Source organism: Carcharodon carcharias (genome assembly GCF_017639515.1).
Source record: "Carcharodon carcharias isolate sCarCar2 chromosome 38 unlocalized genomic scaffold, sCarCar2.pri SUPER_38_unloc_7, whole genome shotgun sequence".
Classification (NCBI taxonomy): Eukaryota; Metazoa; Chordata; class Chondrichthyes; order Lamniformes; family Lamnidae; genus Carcharodon; species Carcharodon carcharias.
The window spans coordinates 22,501-45,806 of record NW_024470811.1 but is presented as its reverse complement, the minus strand read 5'-3'; the positions used below and the strand labels follow the sequence as shown (position 1 = coordinate 45,806).

General features: G+C 56.6%; 1 protein-coding gene across 1 annotated transcript in view; it reads right to left on the bottom strand.

Annotated features, from left to right (window-relative positions):
* LOC121274842 (serine/threonine-protein kinase TAO2-like) overlaps positions 1–23,306 on the bottom strand; it is a gene marked incomplete at its 5' end in the record, with an annotated part of 55,657 nt that overhangs the window by 31,790 nt on the left and 561 nt on the right. The window contains one exon of the mRNA XM_041182213.1: positions 23,214–23,306. This exon is cut by the window's right edge and continues 90 nt beyond it. Within this exon, the coding sequence (XP_041038147.1) occupies positions 23,214–23,306 (93 nt within the window). The remainder of the gene's footprint in view (positions 1–23,213) is intronic.

Here is a 23,306-nt window from a genome sequence, read left to right as displayed (position 1 = left end):
TGACCCTAACCCCTAACACTGACACTAACCCCTACCCCTGACCCTACCCTGAATACCGATCCTAACCTCTAACCCCGTCCCTAACACCTAACCCCAAACCTAACCCCGAATCCCGACCCTAACCCTTAACGCTGACCCTAACCCCGACCCTAACACTGACCTTAACACCGAACCTAATGCCTAATCTCAACCCTAAACCCATCCCTAACCCCTAACCCTAACCCCCACCCTAACCCCTAACCATGACCCTAACCCCTAACCACGACCCTAACCCCTAACCATGACCCTAACCCCTAAGCCCAACCCGACCCTATCCCTGAACCTAACCCTGACCCTAATCCCTAACCATGACCCTAACCCCTAAGCCCAACCCGACCCTAACCTTGACCCTGGCCCATAACCCCGACCCTAACCCCCAACCCCGACCCTAACCCCCAACCCCGACCCTAACCCTAACCCTGACCCTAACCCCTAACCCTAACCCCGACCCTAACCCCAACCCTAACCCCAAACCCTGACTCTAACCCTGACCCTAAACCCTAACCCTGACCCTAACCCCTAACCCCTAACCATGACCCTAACCCCGACCCTAACCCCTAACCATGACCCTAACCCCTAAGCCCGACCCAACCCTAACACTGACCCTAACCCCGTCCCTAACCCCTAACCATGACCCTAACCCCTAACCCCGACCCTAACCCCGAATCTAATGCCTAATCCCAACCCTAACCCCGTCCCTAACCCCTAACCCTAACCCCGACCCTAACCCCTAACCCCGACCCGACCCTAATTCTGACCCCTAACCCTGACCCTAACCCCTAACCATGACCCTAACCCCGACCCTAACCATGACCCTAACCCCTAACCATGACCCTAACCCCTAAGCCGGACCCGACCCTAACCCTGACCCAAACCCCGACCCGAACCCCTAACCATGACCCTAACCCCGACCCTAACCCCTAACCCCGACCCAACCCCTAACCATGACCCTAACCCCTAAGCCCGACCCGACCCTAACCCTGACCCTAGCCCCTAACCCTGCCCCTAACCCCGACCCTAACCCTGACCCTAACCCCGAATCTAACCCCTAACCATGACCCTAACCCCTAAGCCCGACCCGACCCTAACCCTGACCCTAGCCCCTAACCCCGACCCTAACCCCCAACTCCGACCTTAACCCCTAACTCTAACCCCGACCCAACCCCTAACCCCGACCCTAACCCCAAACACTTAATCTAACCCTGACCCTAAACCCTAACCCTGACCCTAACCCCTAACCCTGGCCCTAACGCCCGACCCTAACCCTTAACCATGACCCTAACCCCTAACCATCACCTTAACCCCAACCCCTACCCTGACCCTAAGAGTGACCCTAACCCCTACCCCTGACCCTAACCCCTACCCCTGACACTGAGCCTAACCCTGACCCCTGACCTTAACCCTAACACTGCGCACCTGCTCCGACCTTAACCCTGACTCCTGACACTGACCCTAACCCTAACACTTTAACCCTGACCCCTAACCCAAACTCTAAACCTGAACCCTAGCCCCTAACCCTGACCCTAACCCCGACCCTAACCCTGACCCTAAACCCAACCCTAACACCTAACCCCAAACCTAACCCTTAACCCTAACCCTAACTGTAACCCTAACCTAACCCTGGTCCTAACCCTGACACCAACTCCAACCACAACCCCAACCCCTACCCTGACCCTAACCCCTAACACTGACCCTAACCCTAACCCCTGACCCTAACACCTGACCCTAACCCCGACCCTAACCCCTAACCCTAACCCCGACCCTAACCACTAAACCTAACCATAACCCTAACCCTAAACCTGACCCTAAACCTGACCCTAACCCCTACCCCGAACCTAACCCCAACCCCTACCCTGACCCTAACCCCTAACAGTGACCCTAACCCCTAACAATAACCCTAACCTCACACCCCTGACCCCAACCCCGAACCAAACCCCAACCCTAACCCTGACCCTAACCCCGAATACCGATCCTAACCCCTAACCCCGTCCCAAACCCCAACGCGAATCCCAACCCTAACCCCTAACACCGACCCTAACCCCTAACACTGACCCTAACCGCTAACCACGATCCTAACCCCCGACCCTAACACCTAACCACGACCCTAACACTAACAGTGACCCTAACCTCTACCCCTGACCCCAACCCTAACCCTGACCCTAACCCCGAATACCGATCCTAACCCCTAAACCCGTCCCTAACACCTAACCCCAACCCAAATCCAAACCCTAAACCCTAATTCCGACCCTAACCCCTAACCCTTACCCTAACCCCGACCCTAACACTGACCCTAACCCTGAATACCGATCCTAACCCCTAACCCCGTCCCTAACACCTAACCCCAACCCGAATCCCAACTCTAACCCCTAACCCCATCCCTAACCCCTAACCATGACCCTAACCCCTAAGCCCGACCCGACCCTAACCCTGACCCTAGTCCTTAACCCCAACCCTAATACCAACCCTAACCCCTAAGCCTGACCCTAACCCCGACCCTAACCCCCAACCCTGACCCCTAACCCTAACCCTAACCCTAACCCCTACCCCTGACACTAACCCTGACCCTAACCCGGAATACCGATCCTAACCCCGTCCCTAACACCTAACCCCAAACCTAACCCGAATCCCAACCCTAACCCCGAATCCCGACCCTAACCCCTAACCCTGACCCTAACCCCGACCCTAACACTGACCCTAACACCGAATCCCAACACTAAAACCTTACCCCGACACTAACCCCTAACCCCGACCCTAACACCGAATCTAATGCCTAATCCCAACCCTAACCCCGTCCCTAACCCCTAACCCTAACCCCGACCCTAACCCCGACCCGACCCTAATTCTGACCCCTAACCCTGACCCTAACCCCTAACCATGACCCTAACCCCGACCCTAACCATGACCCTAACCCCTAAGCCCGACCCGACCCTAACCCTGACCCTAGCCCCTAACCCTGACCCTAACCCCGACCCTAACCCTAACCCAAACCCCGACCCTAACCCCAACCCCGACCCTAACCCCTAACCCCAACCCAACCCCTAATCATGACCCTAACCCCTAAGCCCGACCCGACCCTAACCCTGACCCTAGCCCCTAACCCTAACCCCGACCCGAACCCTGACCCTAACCCCGACCCTAACCCCTAACCATGACCCTAACCCCTAAGCCCGACCCGACCCTAAACCTGACCCTAGCCCCTAACCCCGACCCTAACCCCCAACTCCGACCTTAACACCTAACTCTAACCCCGACCCAACCCCTAACCCCGACCCTAACCCCAAACACTTAATCTAACCCTGACCCTAAACCCTAACCCCGACCCTAACCCCTAATCCTGACCCTAACGCCCGACCCTAACCCCTAACCATGACCCTAACCCTTAACCATGACCCTAACCCCAACCCCTACCCTGACCCTAACTCCCGACCCTAACCCCTAACCACGAACCTGACCCTAACAGTGACCCTAACCCCTACCCCTGACCCTAACCCCTACCCCTGACACTGAGCCTAACCCTGACCCCTGACCTTAACCCTAACACTGCGCACCTGCTCCGACCTTAACCCTGACCCCTGACACTGACCCTAACCCTAACACTTTAACCCTGACCCCTAACCCAAACTCTAAACCTGAACCCTAGCCCCTAACCCTGACCCTAACTCCGACCCTAACACTGACCCTAAACCCAACCCTAACACCGAACCCCAAACCTAACCCTTAACCCTAACCCTAACTGTAACCCTAACCTAACCCTGGTCCTAACCCTGACCCCAACTCCAACCACAACCCCAACCCCTACCCTGACCCTAACCCCTAACACTGACCCTAACCCTAACCCCTGACCCTAACACTTGACCCTAACCCCAACCCTAACCCCTAACCCTAACCCAGACCCTAACCACTAAACCTAACCATAACCCTAGCCCTAAACCTGACCCTAAACCCGACCCTAACCCCTACCCCGACCCTAACCCCAACCCCTACCCTGACCCTAACCCCTAACAGTGACCCTAACCCCTAACAATAACCTTAACCTCACACCCCTGACCCCAACCCCGAACCAAACACCAACCCTAACCCTGACCCTAAACCCGAATACCGATCCTAACCCCTAACCCCGTCCCTAACCACAACGCGAATCCCAACCCTAACCCCTAACTCCGACCCTAACCCCTAACACTGACCCTAACCCCTAACACTGACGCTAACCGCTAACCACGATCCTAACCCCCGACCCTAGCCCCTAACCACGACCCTAACCCTAACAGTGACCCTAACCTCTACCCCTGACCTCAACCCTAACCCTGACCCTAACCCCGAATACCGATCCTAACCCCGAACCCCGTCCCTAACACCTAACCACCTAACCCCAACCCAAATCCCAACCCTAACCCCTAATCCCGACCCTAACCCCTAACCCTGACCCTAACCCCGACCCTAACACTGACCCTAACCCCGAATCCCAACTCTAACCCCTAACCCCATCCCTAACCCCTAACCATGACCCTAACCCCTAAGCCCGACCCGACCCTGACCCTAACCCTAGTCCTTAAACCCAACCCTAATCCCAACCTAACCCCTAAGCCTGACCCTAACCCCGACCCTAACCCCCAACCCTGACCCCTAACCCTAACCCCGATCCCTGACACTAACCCTGACCCTAAACCCTAACACCGACCCTAACCCCTAACCCTGACCCTAACCCCAACCCCTACCCTGACCCTAACCACTAACCATGACCCTAACCCCTAACCCCCGACCCTAACCCCTAACCATGACCCTAACCCCTAACCCCGACCCTAACCCCTAACCCTGAGCCTAACCCCTAATCCCGACCCTAACCCCCGACCCTTACCCCTAACCATGATCCTAACCCCAACCCCTTCCCTGACCCTAACCAGTAACCCTGAACCTAACCCCTAACCCCGACCCTAACCCCCAACCCTAACCCCTAACCATGACCCTAACCCCTAACCTTAACCCCTAACCATGATCCTAACCCCTAACCCCCGACCCTAACCCCTAACCATGACCCTAACCCCTAACCCCGACCCTAACCACTAATCCTGACCCTAACCCCTAATCCCGACCCTAACCCACGACCCTTACCCCTAACCATGATCCTAACCCCAACCCCTTCCCTGACCCTAACCAGTAACCCTGAACCTAACCCCTAACCCCGACCCTAACCCCCAACCCTAACCCCTAACCATGACCCTAACCCCTAACCTTAACCCCTAACCATGACCCTAACCCCTAACCATGACCCTAACCCCTAACCATGACCCTAAGCCCGAACCTGGACTCTAACACTGACCGTAAACCCTAACCCCAACCCTAACCCCGATCTTAACCCCCGACCCCGACCCTAACCCCCAACCCAAACCCCTAACCATGACCCTAACCCGTAACCATGACCCTAACCCCTAACCCTGACCCTAACACCAACCCCTACCCTGACCCTAACCACTAACCCCGACACTAACCCCTAACACTGAACCTAACCCCTAACACTGACCCTAACCCCTAACCACGACCCTAACCGCTAACCACGACCCTAACCCCCGACCCTAACCCCTAACACTGACCCTAACCGCTAACACTGACCGTAACCCCTAACACTGACCCTAACCGCTAACCCTGACCCTAACCCCTAACACTGACCCTAACCGCTAACACTGACCCTAACCGCTAACCCCGACCCTAACCCCTAACACTGACCTTAACCCCTAACCCTGACCCTAACCACTAATCACGACCCTAACCCTAACAGTGACCCTAACCCCTAATAGTGACCCTAACCCCTACCCCTGACCCCAACACTAACCCCGACCCTAACCCCGAATACCGATCCTAACCCCTAAACCCATCCCTAACCCCTACCCCCAACCCGAATCCCAACCCTAATCCCTAATCCCGACTCTAACCCCTACCCCTGACCCTAACCCCTAACCCTTACCCTAACCCCTAATACCAACCCTAACCCCTAACCCTGACCCTAACCCCTATCCCTGACCCTAATCCCTACCCCTGACCCTAACCCCTACCCCTGACCCTAACCCCTAACATTGACCCTAACCCCTAACCCTGACCCTAACCCCTAATCCTGGCCCTAATCCCTACTCCTGACCCTAATCCCCTACCCCTGACCCTAAACCCTACCCCTGACCCTAACCCCTAACACTGACCCTAACCCCTAACCCTGACCCTAACCCCTAATCCTGGCCCTAATCCCTACTCCTGACCCTAACCCCTACCCCTGACCCTAATCCCTACTCCTGACCCTAACCCCTACCCCTGACCCTAATCCCTACTCCTGACCCTAACCCCTACCCCAGACCCTAATCCCTACCCCTGACCCTAACCCCTAACACTGACCCTAACCCCTACCCCTGACCCCAACCCTAACCGCGACCCTAACGCTAACCCTAACCCCGAATACCAATCCTAACCCCTAAACCCATCCCTAACACGTAACCCCAACCCTAACCCTAACCCCGAACCCCAACCCGAATCCCAACCCTAACCCCTAACACTGGCCCTAACCCCTAACCCCTAACACTGACCCTAACCCCGAATCCCGACCCTAACCCCTAACCCTGACCCTAACCCCGAATCTAATGCCTAATCCCAACCCTAACCCCGTCCCTAACCCCTAACCCTAACCCCGACCCTAACCCCAAACCTAATGCCTAACCCCTAACCCTAACCCCGACCCTAACCCCAAACCTAATGCCTAATCCCAACCCTAACCCTGACCCTAGCCCCTAACCCTGACCCTAACCTCGACCATAACCCCTGACCCTAGCCCCTAACCCCGACCCTAACCTCAACCCTAACCCCTAACCCTGACCCTAACCCCCAACCCCGACCCTAACCCCTAACCCCGACCCTAACCCCAAACCCTGACTCTAACCCTGACCCTAAACCCTAACCACGACCCTAACCCCTAACCCTGACCCTAACCCCTAATCCCGACCCTAACCCCTAACCATGACCCTAACCCCTAACCCTGACCCTAACCCCTAACACTGACCCTAACCCCTAACCCTGAAACTAACCCCTAATAGTGACCCTAACCCCACACCCCTGACCCTAACCCCTACCCCTGACCCCACCTTAAGCCTGACCCTAACACCGAACCAAACCCCAACCCTGACCCTAACCCCGAATACCGATCCTAACCCCTAACCCCGTCCCTAACCCCCTAACCCCAACCCGAATCCCGACCACAAACCCTAACACTGACCCTAACCCCTAACACTGACCCTAACCCCTACCCCTGACACTGATCCCTACCCCTGACCCTAACCCCTAACACTGACCCTAACCCCTACCCCTGACCCTAAACCCTAACACTCTCCTTAACCCCTAACCCTGACCCTAATCCCTACCCCTGACCCTAAACCCTAACCCTGACCCTAACCCCAACTCCCGACTCTAACCCCTAACACTGACCCTAACCCCTAACACTGTCCCTAACCCCTAACCCTGACACTAACCCCTAATAGTGACCCTAACCCCACACCCCTGACCCTAACCCCTACCCCTGACCCCACCTTAAGCCTGACCCTAACACCGAACCAAACCCCAACCCTGACCCTAAACCCGAATACCGATCCTAACCCCTAACCCCGTCCCTAACCCCTAACCCCAACCCGAATCCCGACCACAACACCTAACACTGACCCTAACCCCTAACATTGACCCTAACCCCTACCTCTGACACTAATCCCTACCCCTGACCCTAACCCCTAACACTGACCCTAACCCCTACCCCTGACCCTAACCCCTAACATTCTCTCTAACCCCTAACCCTGACCCTAATCCCTACCCCTGACCCTAAACCTTAACCCTGACCCTAACCCCAAATCCCGACTCTAACCCCTAACACTGACCCTAACCCCTAACCATGACCTTAACCCCTAAGCCCGACCCAACCCTAACCCTGACCCTAACCCCGACCCTAACCCCTAACCATGACACTAACCCCTAAGCCCAACCCGACCCTAACCCTGACCCTAGCCCCTAACCCTGACCCTAACCTCGACCCTAACCCCTGACCCTAGCCCCTAACCCCGACCCTAACCCCAACCCTAACCCCTAACCCTGACCCTAACCCCGACCCTAACCCCCAACCCCGACCCTAACCCCTAACCCCGACCCTAACCCCAAACCCTGACTCTAACATCGACCCTAACCCCTAACCATGACCCTAACCCCTAACCATGACCTTAACCCCTAAGCCCGACCCAACCCTAACCCTGACACTAACCCCGACCCTAACCCCTAACCATGACACTAACCCCTAAGCCCAACCCGACCCTAACCCTGACCCTAGCCCCTAACCCTGACCCTAACCACAAACCCTGACTCTAACACTGACCCTAAAACCTAACCACGACACTAACCCCTAACCCTGACCCTAACCCCTAACCATGACCCTAACCCCTAACCCTGACCCTAACACTGACCCTAACCCCTAACCCTGACACTAAACCCTAATAGTGACACTAACCCCACACCCCTGACCCTAACACCTACCCCTGACCCCACCTTAAGCCTGACCCTAACACCGAACCAAACCCCAACCCTGACCCTAACCCCAAATACCGATCCTAACCCCTAACCCCATCCCTAACCCCCTAACCCCAACCCAAATCCCGACCACAACCCCTAACACTGACCCTAAACCCTAATACTGACCCTAACCCCTACCCCTGAAACTAATCCCTACCCCTGACCCTAACCCCTAACACTGACCCTAACACCTGACCCTAACCCCTAACACTCTCCCTAACCCCTAACCCTGACCCTAATCGCTACCCCTGACCCTAAACCCTAACCCTGACCCTAACCCCTAACACTGACACTAACCCCTACCCCTGACCCTACCCTGAATACCGATCCTAACCCCTAACCCCGTCCCTAACACCTAACCCCAAACCTAACCCCGAATCCCGACCCTAACCCTTAACGCTGACCCTAACCCCGACCCTAACACTGACCTTAACACCGAACCTAATGCCTAATCTCAACCCTAAACCCATCCCTAACCCCTAACCCTAACCCCCACCCTAACCCCTAACCATGACCCTAACCCCTAACCACGACCCTAACCCCTAACCATGACCCTAACCCCTAAGCCCAACCCGAACCTATCCCTGAACCTAACCCTGACCCTAATCCCTAACCATGACCCTAACCCCTAAGCCCAACCCGACCCTAACCTTGACCCTGGCCCCTAACCCCGACCCTAACCCCCAACCCCGACCCTAACCCCCAACCCCGACCCTAACCCTAACCCTGACCCTAACCCCTAACCCTAACCCCGACCCTAACCCCAACCCTAACCCCAAACCCTGACTCTAACCCTGACCCTAAACCCTAACCCTGACCCTAACCCCTAACCCCTAACCATGACCCTAACCCCGACCCTAACCCCTAACCATGACCCTAACCCCTAAGCCCGACCCAACCCTAACACTGACCCTAACCCCATCCCTAACCCCTAACCATGACCCTAACCCCTAAGCCCGACCCGACCCTAACCCTGAACCTAGCCCCTAACCCCCAACACCGACCCTAACCCCCAACCCTAACCCTAACCCCGACCATAACCCCGAAACCCGACCCTAACCCCTAACCCTGACCCTAATCTCGACCCTAACCCCCAACCCTAACCCCTAACCATGACCTTAACCCCTAACCATGACCCTAACCCCAACCCCTACCCTGACCCTAACAGTGACCCTAAACCCTACCCCTGACCCCTACCCCTAACCCTGACCCCTGACACTGAACCTAACCCTGACCCTAACTCGGACCCTAACCCCTGCCCTAACCCTGACATAAACCCTAACCCCAACCCTAACACCTAACCCCAACCCTAACCCTTAACCCTAACCCTTAACACTAACCCTAACTGTATCCCTAACCCTGACCCCAACCCCAACCCTAACCCCTACCCTGACCCTAACCCCTAACACTGACCCTAATCCCAACCCCTACCCTGACCCTAACCCCGACCCTAACCCCTAACCACGACCCTAACCCTAACAGTAACCCCTACCCCTAACCCTGACCCCTGACACTGAACCTAACCCTGACCCCTGACCCTAACCCTGCACACCTGCTCCGACCCTAACCCTGACCTCTGACACTGACCCTAACCCTGGCCCCTGACCCTAACCCTAACCCACACTAGCTCCAACCCTGACCCTAACACTAACACTGACCCCAACCCAAACTCTAATCCCTAACCCTAACCCTAAACCTGACCCCTAACCCCAACCCTGACCCCAGCCCTAACCCTAGCCCCTAACCCCGACCCTAACCCCGACCCTAACACCTAACCCCAAACTAACCCTTAACCCTAACCCTATCCCCTAACCCCAACCCGAATCCCAACCCTAACCCCTAACACTGACCCTAACCCTAACACTGACCCTAACCCCTACCCCTGACCCTAACCCCTACCCCTGACCCTAACTCCTAACCCTGACCCTAACCCCTAACGCTGACCCTAAGCCCTAACCACGACCCGAACCCTGACCCTAACCCCGCATCCCAACTCTAACCCCTAACACTGACCCTAACCCCTAATCCCAACCCAAACCCCTAACCTGACCCTAATCCCTACCCCTGACCCTAACACCTACACCTGACCCTAATCCCTACCCCTGACCCTAACCCCTACCCCTGACCCTAACCCCTACCCCTGACCCTAAACCCTACCCCTGTCCCTAATCCCTACCCCTGACCATAACCCCTAACCCTGACCCTAACCCCGAATCCCGAATCCAACCCCTAACACTGACCCTAATCCCGACCCTAACGCCTAACACTGACCCTAACACCTACCCCTGACCCTAACCCTGACCCTAACCCCGAATCCCGACCCTAACCCCTAACCCCGTCCCTAACACCTAACCCCGAATCCCGACCCTAACCCCTAAACCCGTCCCTAACACCTAACCCCGAATCCCGACCCTAACCCCTAACCCTGACCCTAAGCCCGACCCTAACACTGACCCTAACACCGAATCCCAACCCTAACACCTAACACCGACACTAACCCCTAACCCTGACCCTAACCCCGAACCTAATGCCTAATCCCAACCCTAACACCGACCCTAACCCCTAACCATGACCCTAACCCCTAACCTTGACCCTAACCCCGACCCTAACCCTAACCATGACCCTAACCCCGACCCTAACCCCTAACCATGACCCTGACCCTAACCCCTAACCCTGACCCTAACCCCGACCCTAACCCCGACCCTAACCCCTAACCATGACCCTAACCCCTAAGCCCGACCCGACCCTAACCCCTAAGCCCGACCCGACCCTAACCCTGACCCTAGCCCCTAACCCCGACCCTAACCCCTAACCCTAACACCGACCCTAACCCCAAACACTGACTCTAACCCTGACCCTAAACCCTAACCATAACCCTAACCCCAACCCCTACCCTGACCCTAACCCCCGACCCTAACCCCTTACCACGACCCTGACCCTAACAGTGACCCTAACCCCAACCCCTAACCCTGACCCCTGACACTGAACCTAACCCTGACCCCTGACCCTAACCCTAACACTGCGCACCTGCTGCGACCCTAACCCTGACCCCGACACTGACCCTAACCCTAACCCTAACACTGACCCCTAACCCAAACTCTAATCCCTAACCCTAAACCTAAACCTGACCCCAAACCTGACCCCTAACCCTAACCCTAGCCCCTAACCCTGACCCTAACCCTGACCCTATACCTGACCCTAACCCCTAACCCCAACCCTAACACCTAACCCCAACCCTAACATCTAACCCCAACACTAACCCTTAACCCTAACCCTTAACACTAACCCTAACTGTAACCCTAACTCTGACCCCAACCCCGACCCTAACCCCTAACACTGACCCTAACCCTAACCCCCGACCCTAACCCCTAACCACGACCCTAACCCTAACCATTACCCCCACCCCTAACCCTGACACCTGACACTGAACCTAACCCTGACCCTAACCCTAACATTGCGCACCTGCTCCGACCCTAACCCTGACCCCTGACACTGACCCTAACCCTGGATCCGACCCTAATCCTAACACTAACCCTGACCCCAACCCAAACTCTAATCCCTAACCCTAAACCTGACACCTAACCCCAACCCTAACCCTGACCGTAACCCCTAACCCCAACCCTAACCCCAACCCGAATCTCAACCCTAACCCCTAACACTGACCCTAAGCCCTAACCCCGACCCGAACCCTGACACTAACCCTGAATCCCGACTCTAGCCCCTAACACTGACCCTAACCCCTAACCCTGACCCTAAAACTAACAGTGACCCTAACCCCTGCCACTGACCCTAACCCCTAACCCTGACCCTAACCCTTAACACTGACCCTAAGCCCTAACCCCGAATCCCGACTCTAACCCCAACCCTGAACCTAACCATTAACACTGACCCTAAGCCCTACTCCTGACCCTAATCCCTACCCCTAACCCTAACCCCTAACCCTGACCCTAACCCCGAATCCCGACTCTAACCCCTAACACTGACCCTAACCCCTAATCCCGACCCTAAACCCTAACCCTGACCCTAACCCCTAGCCCTGACCCTAATCCCTACCCCTGTTCCTAACCCCTAACACTGACCCTAACCCCTACCCCTGACCCTAATCCCTACCCATGACCCTAATCCCTACCCCTGACCCTAACCCTGACCCTAACCCCGAATCCCGACTCTAACCCCTAACACTGACCCTAACCCCTACCCCTGACACTAACCCTGACCCTAACCCGGAATACCGATCCTAACCCCGTCCCTAACACCTAACCCCAAACCTAACCCGAATCCCAACCCTAACCCCGAATCCCGACCCTAACCCTTAACCCTGACCCTAACCCCGACCCTAACACTGACCCTAACACCGAATCCCAACCCTAACCCCTTACCCCGACACTAACCCCTAACCCCGACCCTAACCCCGAATCTAATGCCTAATCCCAACCCTAACCCCGTCCCTAACCCCTAACCCTAACCCCGACCCTAACCCCTAACCCCGACCCGACCCTAATTCTGACCCCTAACCCTGACCCTAACCCCTAACCATGACCCTAACCCCGACACTAACCATGACCCTAACCCCTAACCATGACCCTAACCCCTAAGCCGGACCCGACCCTAACCCTGACCCAAACCCCGACCCGAACCCCTAACCATGACCCTAACCCCGACCCTAACCCCTAACCCCGACCCAACCCCTAACCATGACCCTAACCCCTAAGCCCGACCCGACCCTAACCCTGACCCTAGCCCCTAACCCTGCCCCTAACCCCGACCCTAACCCTGACCCTAACCCCGACCCTAACCCCTAACCATGACCCTAACCCCTAAGCCCGACCCGACCCTAACCCTAGCCCCTAACCCCGACCCTAACCCCCAACTCCGACCTTAACCCCTAACTCTAACCCCGACCCAACCCCTAACCCCGACCCTAACCCCAAACACTTAATCTAACCCTGACCCTAAACCCTAAACCCGACCCTAACCCCTAACCCTGGCCCTAACGCCCGACCCTAACCCTTAACCATGACCCTAACCCCTAACCATCACCTTAACCCCAACCCCTACCCTGACCCTAAGAGTGACCCTAACCCCTACCCCTGACCCTAACCCCTACCCCTGACACTGAGCCTAACCCTGACCCCTGACCTTAACCCTAACACTGCGCACCTGCTCCGACCTTAACCCTGACCCCTGACACTGACCCTAACCCTAACACTTTAACCCTGACCCCTAACCCAAACTCTAAACCTGAACACTAGCCCCTAACCCTGACCCTAACCCCGACCCTAACCCTGACCCTAAACCCAACCCTAACACCGAACCCCAAACCTAACCCTTAACCCTAACCCTAACTGTAACCCTAACCTAACCCTGGTCCTAACCCTGACCACAACTCCAACCACAAACCCAACCCCTACCCTGACCCTAACCCCTAACACTGACCCTAACCCTAACCCCTGACCCTAACACTTGACCCTAACCCCGACCCTAACCCCTAACCCTAACCCAGACCCTAACCACTAAACCTAACCATAACCCTAACCCTAAACCTGACCCTAAACCCGACCCTAACCCCTACCCCGACCCTAACCCCAACCCCTACCCTGACCCTAACCCCTAACAGTGACCCTAACCCCTAACAATAACCTTAACCTCACACCCCTGACCCCAACCCCGAACCAAACCCCAACCCTAACCCTGACCCTAACTCCGAATACCGATCCTAACCCCTAACCCCGTCCCTAACCACAACGCGAATCCCAACCCTAACCCCTAACTCCGACCCTAACCCCTAACACTGACGCTAACCGCTAACCACGATCCTAACCCCCGACCCTAACCCCTAACCACGACCCTAACCCTAACAGTGACCCTAACCTCTACCCCTGACCTCAACCCTAACCCTGACCCTAACCCCGAATACCGATCCTAACCCCGAACCCCGTCCCTAACACCTAACCACCTAACCCCAACCCAAATCCCAACCCTAACCCCTAATCCTGACCCTAACCCCTAACCCTGACCCTAACCCCGACCCTAACACTGACCCTAACCCCGAATCCCAACTCTAACCCCTAACCCCATCCCTAACCATGACCCTAACCCCTAAGCCCGACCCGACCCTGACCCTGACCCTAGTCCTTAAACCCAACCCTAATCCCAACCTAACCCCTAAGCCTGACCCTAACCCCGACCCTTACCCCCAACCCTGACCCCTAACCCTAACCCCGATCCCTGACACTAACCCTGACCCTAAACCCTAACACCGACCCTAACCCCTAACCCTGACCCTAACCCCAACCCCTACCCTGACCCTAACCACTAACCATGACCCTAACCCCTAACCCCCGACCCTAACCCCTAACCATGACCCTAACCCCTAACCCCGACCCTAACCCCTAACCCTGAGCCTAACCCCTAATCCCGACCCTAACCCCCGACCCTTACCCCTAACCATGATCCTAACCCCAACCCCTTCCCTGAGCCTAACCAGTAACCCTGAACCTAACCCCTAACCCCGACCCTAACCCCCAACCCTAACCCCTAACCATGACCCTAACCCCTAACCCCGACCCTAACCCCTAACCCTGAGCCTAACCCCTAATCCCGACCCTAACCCCCGACCCTTACCCCTAACCATGATCCTAACCCCAACCCCTTCCCTGACCCTAACCAGTAACCCTGAACCTAACCCCTAACCCCGACCCTAAACCCCAACCCTAACCCCTAACCATGACCCTAACCCCTAACCTTAACCCCTAACCATGATCCTAACCCCTAACCCCCAACCCTAACCCCTAACCATGACCCTGACCCCTAACCCCGACCCTAACCACTAATCCTGACCCTAACCCCTAATCCCGACCCTAACCCACGACCCTTACCCCTAACCATGATCCTAACCCCAACCCCTTCCCTGACCCTAACCAGTAACCCTGAACCTAACCCCTAACCCCGACCCTAACCCCCAACCCTAACCCCTAACCATGACCCTAACCCCTAACCTTAACCCCTAACCATGACCCTAACCCCTAACCATGACCCTAACCCCTAACCATGACCCTAAGCCCGAACCTGGACTCTAACACTGACCGTAAACCCTAACCCCAACCCTAACCCCGATCTTAACCCCCGACCCCGACCCTAACCCCCAACCCAAACCCCTAACCATGACCCTAACCCGTAACCATGACCCTAACCCCTAACCCTGACCCTAACACCAACCCCTACCCTGACCCTAACCACTAACCCCGACACTAACCCCTAACACTGAACCTAACCCCTAACACTGACCCTAACCCCTAACCACGAACCTAACCGCTAACAACGACCCTAACCCCCGACCGTAACCCCTAACACTGACCCTAACCGCTAACCCTGACCCTAACCCCTAACACTGACCCTAACCGCTAACACTGACCCTAACCGCTAACCCCGACCCTAACCCCTAACACTGACCTTAACCCCTAACCCTGACCCTAACCGCTAATCACGACCCTAACCCTAACAGTGACCCTAACCCCTAATAGTGACCCTAACCCCTACCCCTGACCCCAACACTAACCCCGACCCTAACCCCGAATACCGATCCTAACCCCTAAACCCATCCCTAACCCCTACCCCCAACCCGAATCCCAACCCTAATCCCTAATCCCGACTCTAACCCCTACCCCTGACCCTAACCCCTAACCCTTACCCTAACCCCTAATACCAACCCTAACCCCTAACCCTGACCCTAACCCCTATCCCTGACCCTAATCCCTACCCCTGACCCTAACCCCTACCCCTGACCCTAACCCCTAACATTGACCCTAACCCCTAACCCTGACCCTAACCCCTAATCCTGGCCCTAATCCCTACTCCTGACCCTAATCCCCTACCCCTGACCCTAACCCCTACCCCTGACCCTAACCCCTAACACTGACCCTAACCCCTAACCCTGACCCTAACCCCTAATCCTGGCCCTAATCCCTACTCCTGACCCTAACCCCTGCCCCTGACCCTAATCCCTACTCCTGACCCTAACCCCTACCCCTGACCCTAATCCCTACTCCTGACCCTAACCCCTACCCCAGACCCTAATCCCTACCCCTGACCCTAACCCCTAACACTGACCCTAACCCCTACCCCTGACCCCAACCCTAACCGCGACCCTAACCCTAACCCTAACCCCGAATACCAATCCTAACCCCTAAACCCATCCCTAACACGTAACCCCAACCCTAACCCTAACCCCGAACCCCAACCCGAAACCCAACCCTAACCCCTAACACTGGCCCTAACCCCTAAACCCTAACACTGACCCTAACCCCGAATCCCGACCCTAACCCCTAACCCTGACCCTAACCCCGACCCTAAAATTGACCCTAACACCGAATCCCAACCCTAACCCCTAACACTGACCCTAACCCCGAATCCCAACCCTAACCCCTAACCCTAACACCTAATCCCAACCCTAACCCCGAACCCTGACCCTGACCCTAGCCCCTAACCCTGACCCTAGCCCCTAACCCTGAACGTAACCCCCAACCCCACCCTAACCCCAAACCCTAAGCCCGACCCTAACCCCGACCCTAACACCTATCCCCGACCCTAACCCCTAACCATGACCCTAACACCAAACCCTGACCCTAAACCCAACCTAACCCCAACCCTAACCCCGACCCTAACCCCTAACCATGACCCTAACCCCTAAGCCCGACCCGACCCTAAACCTGACCCTAGTCCTTAACCCCGACCCTAATCCCAACCCTAACCCCTAAGCCTGACCCTAACCCCCAACCCTGACCCCTAACCCTAACCCCGATCCCTGACACTAACCCTGACCCTAAACCCTAACACCGACCCTAACCCCTAACCCTGACCCTAACCCCGACCCCTACCCTGACCCTAACCACTAACCATGACCCTAACCCCTAACCCCCGACCCTAACCCCTAACCATGACCATAACCCCTAACCCCGACCCTAACCCCTAACCCTGACCCTAACCCCTAATCCCGACCCTAACCCCCGACCCTTACCCCTAACCATGATCCTATCCCCAACCCCTTCCCTGACCCTAACCAGTAACCCTGACCCTAACCCCTAACCCTGACCCTAACCCCTAACCATGACCCTAGCCCCTAACCCTAACCCCTAACCATGACCCTAACCCCTAACCATGACCCTAACCCGTAACCATGACCCTAACCCCTAAGCCTGACCCTAACCCCGACCCTAACCCCAACCCCTACCCGGACCCTAACCACTAACCCCGACACTAACCCCTAACACTGAACCTAACCCCTAACACTGACCCTAACCCCTAACCACGACCCTAACCGCTAACCACGACCCTAACCCTCGACCCTAACCCCTAACACTGACCCTAACCGCTAACACTGACCATAACCGCTAACCCCGACCCTAACCCCTAACACTGACCCTAAGACCTAACACTGACCCTAACCCCTAACCACGACCCTAACCGCTAACCACGACCCTAACCCCCGACCCTAACCCCTAACACTGACCCTAACCACTAACACTGACCATAACTGTTAACCACGACCCTAACCCCTAACACTGACCCTAACCGCTAACCCCGACCCTAACCCCTAACATTGACCCTAACCGCTAACCCCGACCCTAACCCCTAACACTGACCCTAACCGCTAACCCCGACCCTAACCCCTAACACTGACCCTAACCGCTAACCCCAACCGTAAACCCTAACCCTGACCTTAACCGCTAATCACGACCCTAACCCTAACAGTGACCCTAACCCCTAATAGTGATCCTAACCCCTACCCCTGACCCCAACACTAACCCCGACCCTAACCCCGAATACCGATCCTAACCCCTAATCCCATCCCTAACCCCTAAACCCAACCCGAATCCCAACCCTAATCCCTAATCCCGACTCTAACCCCTACCCCTGACCCTAACCCCTAACCCTTACCCTAACCCCTAATACCAACCCTAACCCCTAACCCTGACCCTAACCCCTATCCCTGACCCTAATCCCTACCCCTGACCCTAACCCCAACCCCTGACCCTAACCCCTAACACTGACCCTAACCCCTAACACTGACCCTAACCCCTAACACTGACCCTAACCCCTACCCCTGACCCTAATCCCTACCCCTGACCCTAACACTGACCCTAACCCCTACCCTAGACCCTAATCCCTACCCCTGACCCTAACCCCTAACACTGACCCTAACCCCTACCCCTGACCCCAACCCTAACCGTGACCCTAACCCTAACCCTAACCCCGAATACCAATCCTAACGCCTAAACCCATCCCTAACACGTAATCCCAACCCTAACCCTAACCCTGAACCCCAACCTGAATCCCAACCCTAACCCCTAACACTGGCCCTAACCCCTAACACTGACCCTAACCCCGAATCCCAACCCTAACCCCTAACCCTGACCCTAACCCCGACCCTAAACCTGACCCTAACACCGAATCCCAACCATAACCCCTAACACTGACCCTAACCCCGAATCCCAACCCTAACCCCTAACCCTAACACCTAACCCTGACCCGAACCCCAACCCTAACCCCTAATCCCGACCCTAACCCCGAACCCTGACCCTGACCCTAGCCCCTAACCCTGACCCTAGCCCCTAACCCCGAACCTAACCCCCAAACACACCCTAACCCCAAACCCTAAGCCCGACCCTAACCCCGACCCTAACACCTATCCCCGACCCTAACCCCTAACCATGACCCTAACACCAAACCCTGACCCTAACCCCAACCTAACCCCAACCCTAACCCCGACCCTAACCCCTAACAGCTAATCCAGACCCTAAACCGCAACCCTAACCCCGATCCTAACCCCGATTTCCGATCCTAACCCCTAACCCCGACCCTAATGCCTAACCCTAACCCTGACCCTAACCCCGAACCTAACCCCGATTTCCGATCCTAACCCCTAACCCTGACCCTAACATAATCTCTTAACGTTGAGCTTATCTCGTGCCCTCGACACTAACCCAAAATCCTGTCCTAGACAAGAAACTTAATTCCTAACCCCAAATTTACCCCTGACTCCAAACACTGGCCCTCAGACACTGACCCTAAGATACTGACCCTCGGACACCGACCCCGGGATATTGAACCCCGGGACACTGACGCTGAGACACTGAACCTGAGACACTGACCCTGGGAAACTGACCGTGGGACACTGACCCTGAGACACTGACCCTGAGACACTGACCCTGAGACACTGACCCTGGGACACTGACCCTGGGAAACTGACCCTGGGACACTGACGCTGAGACACTGACCCTGGGACACTGACCCTGGGACACTGACCCTGAGACACTGACCCTGAGACACTGACCCTGGGAAACTGACCCTGGGACACTGACCCTGAGACACTGACCCTGAGACACTGACCCTGAGACACTGATGCTGAGACACTGACCCTGGGACAATGACCCTGAGACACTGACCCTGAGACACTGACCCTGAGACACTGACGCTGGGACACTGACCCTGAGACACTGACCCTGAGACACTGACCCTGAGTCACTGACCGTGAGACACTGACCCTGAGACACTGACGCTGGGACACTGACCCTGAGACACTGACGCTGAGACACTGACCCTGGGACACTGACCCTGAGACACTGACGCTGGGACACTGACCCTGAGACACTGACCCTGAGACACTGACCCTGAGACACTGACGCTGGGACACTGACCCTGAGACACTGACCCTGAGACACTGACCCTGAGACACTGACCGTGAGACACTGACCCTGAGACACTGACGCTGAGACACTGACCCTGAGACACTGACCCTGAGACACTGACCCTGAGACACTGACGCTGGGACACTGACCCTGAGACACTGAACCTGAGACACTGACCCTGAGACACTGACGCTGAGACAATGACCATGAGACACTGACGCTGGGACACTGACCCTGAGACACTGACCCTGAGACACTGACCCTGAGACACTGACGCTGGGACACTGACCCTGAGACACTGACCCTGAGACACTGACGCCGGGACACTGACCCTGAGACACTGACGCTGGGACACTGACGCTGGGACACTGACCATGAGACACTGACCGTGAGACACTGACCCTGAGACACTGACGCTGGGACACTGACCATGAGACACTGACCCTGAGACACTGACCCTGAGACACTGACGCTGGGACACTGACCCTGAGACACTGACCCTGAGACACTGACCCTGAGACACTGACGCTGGGACACTGACCCTGGGACACTGACCCTGGGACACTGACCCTGAGACACTGACCCTGGGACATTGACCCTGAGACACTGACGCTGAGACACTGACCCTGAGACACTGACCCTGAGACACTGACCCTGGGACACTGACCCTGAGACACTGACCCTGAGACACTGACCCTGGGACACTGACCCTGAGACACTGACGCTGAGACACTGACCCTGGGACACTGACCCTGAGACACTGACGCTGAGACACTGACCCTGAAACACTGACCCTGAGACACTGACCCTGAGACACTGACGCTGGGACACTGACCCTGAGACACTGACCCTGAGACACTGACCCTGAGACACTGACCCTGAGTCACTGACCGTGAGACACTGACCCTGAGACACTGACGCTGGGACACTGACCCTGAGACACTGACGCTGAGACACTGACCCTGGGACACTGACCCTGAGACACTGACCCTGAGACACTGACGCTGGGACACTGACCCTGGGACACTGACCCTGAGACACTGACCCTGAGACACTGACGCTGGGACACTGACCCTGAGACACTGACCCTGAGACACTGACGCTGCGACACTGACCCTGAGACACTGACCCTGGGACACTGACCCTGAGACACTAACCCTGAGACACTGACCCTGAGACACTGACGCTGAGACACTGACCCTGAGACACTGACCCTGAGACATTGACATTGAGACACTGACCCTGAGACACTGACGCTGGGACACTGACGCTGGGACACTGACCCTGAGACACTGACCCTGAGACACTGACCCTGAGACACTGACGCTGGGACACTGACCCTGAGACACTGACCCTGAGACACTGACGCTGAGACACTGACCCTGAGACACTGACCCTGAGACACTGACGCTGGGACACTGACCCTGAGACACTGACCCTGAGACACTGACCCTGAGACACTGACGCTGGGACACTGACCCTGAGACACTGACCCTGAGACACTGACGCTGAGACACTGACCCTGAGACACTGACCCTGAGACACTGACGCTGGGACACTGACCCTGAGACACTGACCCTGAGACACTGAACCTGAGACACTGATGCTGGGACACTGACCCTGAGACACTGACCCTGAGAAACTGACGCTGGGACACTGACCCTGAGACACTGACCCTGAGACACTGACCCTGAGACACTGACGCTGGGACACTGACCCTGAGACACTGACCCTGAGACACTGACGCTGAGACACTGACCCTGAGACAGTGACCCTGAGACACTGACGCTGGGACACTGACCCTGAGACACTGACCCTGAGACACTGACCCTGAGACACTGACGCTGGGACACTGACCCTGAGACACTGACCCTGAGACACTGACGCTGAGACACTGACCCTGAGACACTGACCCTGGGACACTGACCCTGAGACACTGACCCTGAGACACTGACCCTGAGACACTGACGCTGAGACACTGACCCTGAGACACTGACATTGAGACACTGACCCTGAGACACTGACGCTGGGACACTGACGCTGGGACACTGACCCTGAGACACTGACCCTGAGACACTGACCCTGGGACACTGACCCTGAGACACTGACCCTGAGACACTGACGCTGGGACACTGACCCTGAGACACTGACCCTGAGACACTGACGCTGGGACACTGACCCTGAGACACTGACCCTGAGACACTGACGCTGCGACACTGACCCTGAGACACTGACCCTGAGACACTGACGCTGAGACACTGACCCTGAGACACTGACCCTGAGACACTGACCCTGAGACACTGACGCTGAGACACTGACCCTGAGACACTGACGCTGGGACACTGACCCTGAGACACTGACGCTGAGACACTGACCCTGAGACACTGACCCTGGGACACTGACCCTGAGACACTGACCCTGAGACACTGACCCTGAGACACTGACGCTGAGACACTGACCCTGAGACACTGACGCTGGGACACTGACGCTGGGACACTGACCCTGAGACACTGACCCTGAGACACTGACCCTGGGACACTGACCCTGAGACACTGACCCTGAGACACTGACGCTGGGACACTGACGCTGAGACACTGACCCTGAGACACTGACGCTGGGACACTGACCCTGAGACACTGACCCTGAGACACTGACGCTGCGACACTGACCCTGAGACACTGACCCTGAGACACTGACGCTGAGACACTGACCCTGAGACACTGACCCTGAGACACTGACCCTGAGACACTGACGCTGAGACACTGACCCTGAGACACTGACGCTGGGACACTGACCCTGAGGCACTGACGCTGGGACACTGACCCTGAGACACTGACGCTGAGAGACTGACACTGGGACACTGACCCTGGGACACTGACCCTCGGACACTGACCCTCCCTTCCTCACCCGTTGTTCCAGGATTGCCCGTCGAATGGACACTCTCTGTTCCAGCTCCTTGATTTCCCGCTCGTGTTGAGCCTCCGTCTGCATCTTGATTTT